The 8,895-nt window shown below is 39.0% G+C and overlaps 1 protein-coding gene across 1 annotated transcript in view; it reads right to left on the minus strand.

Annotated features, from left to right (window-relative positions):
- Nucleotides 1-8,759, minus strand: part of ror2 (receptor tyrosine kinase-like orphan receptor 2) — a 30,812-nt gene extending 22,053 nt beyond the window's left edge. The window contains 1 exon segment of the mRNA XM_020926373.2: nt 8,452-8,759. Coding sequence (XP_020782032.2) covers nt 8,452-8,515 — 64 coding nt within the window. The 5' untranslated portion in view covers nt 8,516-8,759.
- Between the last annotated feature and the right edge of the window lie 136 nt (nt 8,760-8,895).

An 8,895-nucleotide genomic window follows, 5' to 3' on the forward strand; every position in this document is an offset into this window, starting at 1 on the left:
CCAAATACACATACAATTCTGGACACTTTTCCTGTGCACAAAACAATGGCATTAGGATTAATTAGATTGGAAAATGCCTGCAGTAAAAAGTGCCAAGAGTTGAGTGGAATAAAAACAATAGGCACTTTGTGTCAAGTGATTTTGGCATTACACGTTTAAAACATCCACCAAATTTTCACCTTAGCTATAGGAGTGAGCTTGTCACTTTATTTTGTTACATTATATTACTTTACACACTTTAAAAAGCATATGTCAGGTTTTTATGATTGCATAATTTTGACTTTGATTTGGTGGGAATTGATTTTTTGTGATACTTTAAATATTATTTCAATAGAGTAAAAGTGTTTTCAAGAGGGGTTTTTGTCCAGTGTAGGGTCGCATCACAATTTCCAATCAGGAAGTAATATTTTAAACCTAAATCTTTTTTTTTTTTAGCCATAACAATATAACAATATTAGCAATATAAGCAATCTTAACTGTATTTTTGTAAACTGAGTAGCCTAACCTGTCATATGCACTTTAAATTTCAAACAATTGTTATATAGTTGTTATATACAAATACATGTTGAAAATCAGAAATATTCATATGATCGTGAGGAGAATTAGGACAGCAGTAGTCGTGGTTACATTAAAAGTAGCTGAAACTAAGAAAACATTTTGAATCACATAATAATGATAATATAATGCTGCTTTACTAACTATGTGCCTGTCTATATATTGCAAATTTCATTATTAAATTGCACAATGCTTCATTTTACACAGGTGGAACTAAAACCAAAAGGCTGTGCCGGTATTCACAGCTGTACCCACTGATCGGAACTGGCACATACAGGTCTTTGTATCATTTGTATTGCACCATCTTCATCTATATACAATAATGTGGTGGTGAGATGGTAATGGTTCCCTACAGTGGAATTTCCCTGGCCTTAGCTGGTTCAGATATTATCTTTGCTGTGTAAGCCTCCATCTCCAAGGCAGCACTCGCCCGGTAACTCCATCCCCATGACTGAGTTAAAACAACAATGGCCAACTCATAAAAAACATAGCCACTTCCCTTCAAATATTTGACCATTTGGAGGCTCAAAGACAAGACAATAAATGTGAGGGGAAGGTTGTGATTGGTGGACACGCGGACTCATTTACATTTTACTAGCTCCCCACCCCAGCCCCTTCTCTCTCTCTCTCTCACTTTCCTTTTCTCTTGATGATCAGACAGTCCATGCATACCAACAGGTCTGAGGAAAGTTGTGAAAATGCTAAACCAAGCAGTGGCATCAACTCTTTATCTGTTTCCTTAAAGGTCACATCTTATACAAAATCTTCTAGCCACATTATAATGCTGTTACCACATTAAAAACATAGCTGGTGCTGTGTTTTGTTTCATTCACACATATTTACGTAAGACTTTATTATTAGTTTGACTAAACCTCTAAAGCTCAAAATGCACTGTTCCACATTGTGATGTCATGTGGTGGTACCTTTCAAGTTAACAACTACCTTTTGTTTTGTAGAGATTGGGAATTGCAGAGCTGAATAATTGTAGTGAAAGAGTACAGAGTTTAAAAGCACAGAGCTCTTCCTGTATTACCACAGGAATGAAACAAAACAAAAATCCAGGTATATTTTTGATGAGCAAACAACATTTTAACATAGATCAGAAAGTAACGTAATATGGGGCCTTTAACCCAGACATTTGAAGTAGCAAGCAGCAATAACATGTCATGTCACAATAATTACTATATTAAGTTATCACAAAAAAATGACAACTGGAACATTATTTTGGGGGCAAATTTTTTATTTTCTTAGCACTAGTGAGTGTAGTTTCAATATTATTGTTTATCATGATACAGTGCACCTTAACATGTGTACTGTGACAAGTCTGAGTTCGCTTTTATCAAAATGGACACAAGTTTTCTCTGTGCGGCTGGGCCTGTGATCTATGATTAAGAAAGCATCTGCTAGAGGAAGAGGGAGAGGCTATTAGCTTGACAAACCTGCTGTTAACATATTTCAACACAGAGCTATGGCCGACTGCTGAAGACTTTTAAAGGGGCTGACTCTCCTCAAGGGGAGTGCTGAGTAGGGCTGTACAATAAAAAAAAATCATTATCTTATCTTGATGCTATTTGCTATTTTGGCCATATTGTCAATTTATGATTCACTTATTTATTTCTATTTAAATCAGCTTTTTCCTCAAAAAACAGACCCTTTTCACCCACATCTCTTGCACCACCATGCTTTGAGTGAGGGACAACTGAATTAAACACAGTCACAATCAAAGATAAAATAGTACAATATTCTCTATGTTATAATGTTGTCAAATCAAAAACATGCCCAGATTTGAATTTTGTTTCATTTGCACAAACCCCCCAGTTTTTTAATCTGAGTTCTTCTTTCAAACTAAAAACACACTATTGCACCTTGTGATGTTACGTGGTAATATAGGCGGTGCTCCACTGTGTTTTTTAAACTGTATACACCTTCACTGGAGTCATTTGGATAATTTCAGACCTGGAATTGCCCATTTCTACAAAAAAAAAAAAAAAAAAAAAAGTGACATCATGACATTTCAAGAGCATTTTGAGCTTTGGAGACAGACCAATAATGCAGGATTACTCACACATGTGTGAATGAAACATAACATAACTACAGATACATTTTTGAGGAGGTAACAAAATTAAAACATGCCTTAAAGCTCACAAGAGTCAATTTTGCGTAATATAGGACCTTCAAGTGTGAACGCTCCAAATCCAAAGATGGCTAAATAGATTAAAAACCTGCATGAACAGAAATTGTGATCTAAGCTCTAGGCTCATTTCTTTATTGCCCACTCCTAAATCTGATGTGTCCCATGTGCTGCCTCCTCTGTCTCCATGTGGATTTCTGGGATATTCCAAAGGGTCTAATCTAAAGCTCCAGTTGGTGAGATAATAAAATAATCAATGATTAAACAGCCCAGTGCTCCTATTAGCATTAGGCACAGTCTGTTGAGCTCACAGCATGCTCAGCTGCCATTTTAACATTTATATATAAGTCTAAACAGGGAGGGATAAACCACCATTTGATAGTGATATGTAGGGCTGCTGTGCCAGTGATCACATTTTAATGAAATCGTGATCAAGGGGTTTGAGTAGGAGTTCAGATTTTGAATGAATTTGTGATTTTTGTTGCTAACTGGCAATGGCTAAATATTGTCTTTGTCATGAACATTCATATTAATAAAAGCCATATGTATTTGTTGTGGATTTGTTGTTAAAAAACATCATGTGGCTATAAAAATGATTCACTGAAGATTCACAACAGTTTTACATAGAGAAATGTATTTGTACAAATATAAGACCCTGTTATTGAATTTAACCTGAAAGGAAATAGCACATAGCATTTTCATGGAGACAAGCAGGTGGCCTCAACCAGAAAAGTTGCGTAGTGTATCTTGAAGAAACAAATCTGTGAGTATTACATCAAAACATCAGTGGCGGAAAGGCCATGCTAATATGGTTACACAGGTAGGGAAGTATGCACTATAAAACAGGAGAACACATCCTGGGACACTTTAACAGGATAATTATGTGCAGACTGAGGAGAGCGGCCCGTAGCTCTGAGCACACTGTAGTCCAAACACACCATCACAAGCACATGTTTGAATCAGCACACAGATTAAAAACACCGTCCTCTTCTTCTGGGAAATACAGCTGCAACCCCTCACAAAAACATTTCATATACTGCGGAGAGACAAAAGTGCAAAAGTAACCGCTGACCTCTGAAAGTTATGAAGGAGAATGTATCCAGTTCAAAAGGTGGTCCTAACCAAACAACTGATAAAAACAGCCAACACAAAGCCCTGGAGGTGGAGTGTTATGTCTGCCCCTCCATCGCTCTCTCATTCTTTCTCTCGCGCACTCTCTCTCTCTATCTCATTCTCTCTCGTTCTCTCTCTCTCCACACTGCACCATAAGGAGGTCTTAAGAGGAAACTTTTAATCTGGCACTTTTCCTGTCTTTTCCTTTAGGAGGATCATTTATGTTTCGGATAAGATGATACTTTTAAACAAACATACTCAGAACTAGGGGAGGGCAAAACAGTGAATCATGTGTTTTCCCCTCTTTGCTCAGATCCATCATGATTTTCAAACAGTGTTTTGTTTTTTTTTCTTTTACAATATTTGTAATTGAAAAATATGTTCATATTGAATGTATGTCAAAACCTGCAAATACACAAGAATATCTCCTGATCCAGACCAAAAGGCTGTGTGCCAGATCCTTGCTCACCGCTATTGTAATAAAATGCATGCCTGACATAGCTGCTCAACACATTGTAAAGGGAGGCATACCACAGCCATAAATGTCTTCATCATCTCAGACCTAACAGTGATTGGGGCCCATTCACTGACCCACACAGAGACTCACACGAGGTTAGAGCAACAATGAAGCACTACTACCTTATACTGCCTCTCCTTGGGCGCAGCTGGGCCCCATCTCCTTCCTTTGCTATGCTTCACCAATTAGCAGTGTACATTAGTGTCATACTCCTGTGATGTGTTATTTACAAAAAGCACAATGGTTGATCGATGTGCTAGTGTAGTGGTAGAAGTTGGAGTTATGATTTTTTTTTGACAAAGTATATAAATGATATTAAAACTAGTACTGAAACAGCTGATTTGATGAGGTTTTTATTCTATAATGGTCTGTATTAAAACAAAACATATATTAAATTATTCTGGGTTAGAAATAAGATTATATCAACCATAGAACTAGTGCTAGTTTACTCCTGATTTATACCAACCGTAGAAATAGTTTTATGTGAAGATGGCGCAATGGTTTAGTCTTAGTCGTGGTTAAAGCTGCACCGTGTAACTAGTCCGGTGGAGGTCCTGTCACCTGCTTGTCTCCATGTAGATGTGCCTAGAATGTTCCACAGTATAGCCATAAACTTAAGAATCTCCATGGAGACTTGCAGGCCAAATTACTCATTAGATCTGTGGAGAGGTGTCCCCAGTCACAGTAAGACTCAATGCTTTTAAACATATTTTTGAGACAGAAATAACACCTATAGTTAAATAAATGCAAGGCAGACTATTTTAATACCATACTGTGGACAATTTAAACCAAAGCATTAACATCTCCATGGACACAAACAGGTTGCAGGACCCTCTTCACAAAATTTACACAGTGCACCTTTAAGAATATTGCCACAGATGAGTCAGTCTAAATTGTGTTCTGAGAGTAGTCCTGTTTAGGACTGGCATTTAGATCCTGGTTCACTTCTCTTGTTTAGTCTCTGATATGTCTTTGTTTTAAGTCTATGTCTGGAAAATCAGAAAATCTGAGAACCACTACATTTGTGTCAACAATTTTCTGACATGGCATTATACTAGTATGCACCTATTGTATCCTGTTCAAAAGTCACTCCACAGTGAGGCCTGTCCATGGGAATGTCCTACAGCAGGCTAATTAGTCCCAGATCCAACTGCACTATAATGTGAACCAGACCTGGAACATACCGCCATATAACAGAGCACTTCCTGATAACCATTCCTCTGTTTTGTCACATCATGTAAACAAACAGACTTCAAATCCCCCCACGCTCCTTGTTTGCTCTGGGCTTATAGTTTTATTCATGACTTTGAGGGTCATTTCTGTAGCCACATACTTGGGAGAGCGGGTGTTGTGATCATAAAGCTGACAATGTGTGAGAAAATAAGCAGAGCTGAGGAGACGGGATCTACATTGGGGTCAAGGGATCAGTCACCTCCTACTTCCAGACTTTTAAATTCCTTGCTCCATTTTGATGAATGACTCCTGAGAAGATTATTATTAGCAGAGGTGAGTAGAATAGAACTCAAGCAAGAATAATATTACTTTTGAAGATAAGGTTCAGAAGTGCATCGTTTGAATCATAAAAAAAATGTCAACATACTGCTTTTGTTACTTTACTCAAGTACAAGTTAAAATATGATGAAATAAATACTTTTAAAAGTACAATTTCTCAAAATGTAACTGAGTACTTCTCATCTCTGATTATGAATACATAATTATAATTATGAATAATATATTGAGTCTTTGAGTTGTGACTATCAGCAAGAAGCTTTTTGATCAAACTTTTTTGACTGAAATCCTCCACATTGAAATGCAAATAATGTATTACACCCTACTCTTATATGGGCTACTGCATAAAAAAAAAATGCTATGGGGACCCCGGTACTATACAGGACAATCATGCTGTGGATACACAGATCAAACCAAAAACACACCTATGAGTCGCATTATCACAGGCAAGAAAACTATTGACAACATATTGACCAGAGTAAATGCTTGTTGCTTGCAGTAGGGCAGGTTCAGAGCTCATGAATGCACCTTCCATTTAATCTCGTGTTAGTTAGGGGTCATTGATCAGTCATCTCCCCTCCAGACCACTACTACAAGAGAACATGTGGGAAAGTACTGACAAGACACCAGCCACACAAAACCTCACCTTTGACCCCTCAGTGAGATACATGAAAGGAGACTGCTTGAGCTTATCTCCAGATGGGCTGCAAGATGGTTAACTATTCTGTCCCATAAGGGGTTTTAAAACGAAATAGACAGGATAGCCTTAAACCATACAGAAGAGTTAATGCAAACCTATCCTCTGGCTACATCTGGTTTGTGCAATTGATCAAGTTTGAGTAACTATTCAAGTAGTTTCTAATCATCAATGATAGGCTTGAGTCTTTTTAATCAATGGTCCTCAGACAATCCTTTCAGTAAATGCATTTGGTTTGAAGTTCACACTTTGGCAGAACAAATTTCATATTTTTTGTGTTAAATGTCAATGATTAAACACCTGTATTGTATATGGTCAGGAAATATTGAAAGACCAAATCAATCAAGTAGAAAAATGTGATGAGGACATGCCTCCAGTGACAGGGAGCCACTAGATTTAAAGTAAAACATATGTGCCATTCAATAGTTAATCATGTGTTCATGTCTTGGTGATGTTAGTTTGATCATGGCTGGCCTGTAGCTATAGCCACTACTTGGTCAGACCTCAGAGGCTCCACCCTTGCTGCAGATGTACAAAATTAATATTGGAGGGCATCTGATGATTACATTTCTGTCTACCCAAACTCACAATGAGATTTCATAGCAATAACCGTCTCCTGCTGTTTTTGAGATGAAAGCTCGCAACACTGAGTCTATGAAACGGGACTTTGCAGCGGTCAATATGAGAGCCAAGTGTATGAATAACTGTACAGACATTTTTAGAACTGTTCCTTGTTACTGCTGTTCACTTACTAAAATGAACATAAGAAGCCAACATACAAAATAGAAACATCATAATATGTAGGCTATGGGTTATTGTGGCTGTAAGCTCAGATGGTTCAGGTTAGTGTTAGACTCTGTACAAACACCCCCTACTGCTGTCCAAGCCCATTCAGGCCACTTCTCCAGCCCCAAAGACCCAAAGCAGAGACTTCTGTTCATTAGTGCAGACTTCACTTTATTTACATCATGTCTTCATCAGGCCTCACACTGCACTCACAGAGAACACTGTATAAATCACCAGTCTAATGAGCAAATCTGTCTGAGCTCCTCTAAATGAAATAAGATTCAGAAAGAGGAGTTTGCTCACTCCATTATTCTTTTTTTCCAAGCTTGTAGTTGCTTGACTTTATTGGGTACGGACTTACAGTAATGCCACATCAGTGAGGTCATAATAGACTAAAATGTAAGGCCAAAACTGCAAAAGCTGGGGGTAAAAGGTGCTAATGATTAGCCCTCCAAGCCCTACCCCCTGGCCCTTTCACTTCATACCAAATGGCCAAGTCCTCAGAGACACAAAACAGGAAATCTCAGCAGTGCGCACCCCCCGCAGTGGGGGTAAATGAATTAGCATGACTGACAAAGATACCAGATCACCTCAAGCTATGCGTCCAATTAACATGACAACTACACAGTGGCCTTTTGAGTCTGACACAAGCACCTTTAATCAAGACTACGTGCCGCAAAAGGACACATGTCAACAAGCGCAGAAAGGACAAAGGCTTTGAGTGGGACTGAAACCTGCGGGAGGGGACCCCCGCCCCAAACACATAGGCAAGGCCTACCTCCATTTTATCAAAACTTATTGAGAACATTTTAAAAACACCTTTTCAATAACTAAAAGTTAATAAATACAGTGGGACTACCAGACATGATGCACTGTTGTCATATTGATCACATTTATCTGAGGATTTAAGGAGTTATGGACGGAACCGTTTGTTGCTGCAACTTGAAAGGTGCCTAAACGTTATAAGCCCTGTACACATTTCTCAAAAGTGTGAAGCTCCCGGTAGGCTATGTTAAATTAAATAGGCGATTTAAGCCACCATAAGCGATCAGATCATCAAGTCAGCAGCGCTGGAGCATCCGTGCACATTCGCATAAACTTCAGCATCCGCTCACATTTAGTACACTATCGGAGGTAACTTACCATGGCACCTCAGGCTCTGAGGTAAAATGAATATCCAAAATAAGGTCCTGGTAAAAGTGGTCATAGCGTCAAGAAACAAATCGTCGCTAAACTCTGTTGAGTGAGTGAAGTTGGTCACATCCAGTCGAAGCGTCCCTCGCAGGAGGCTCTCTGCTCCTGATCTGCGCTGCTCAAGTTGCGGGGTGCAACATGAAGTTGGTGCGGGAGAGACACGAGTTTGAAGCTAGAAACAAAGGCGCGTTCATCCCGTGAAGAGGTACGAGTCCAGCGAAGATGTCGAGTGCTGTGCGCTCTGTGAGCAGTAGATCCTCAAGTGGCCCCTCACAGAAAGTCTTGAGTTGGAATGAGGGGCAAGCGCACGCGCCTTCTCTCACGCGCAACTTAAAAGGTGTCACCCCGCGCCACCTACAGGCCACCTGGTGATAGAAAAGGCTACTGACAAAG

This window comes from Boleophthalmus pectinirostris, unplaced genomic scaffold, assembly GCF_026225935.1.
Source record: "Boleophthalmus pectinirostris isolate CB_2022bp ecotype Guang Dong unplaced genomic scaffold, ASM2622593v1 HiC_scaffold_18, whole genome shotgun sequence".
In the NCBI taxonomy this organism is placed as follows: Eukaryota; Metazoa; Chordata; class Actinopteri; order Gobiiformes; family Gobiidae; genus Boleophthalmus; species Boleophthalmus pectinirostris.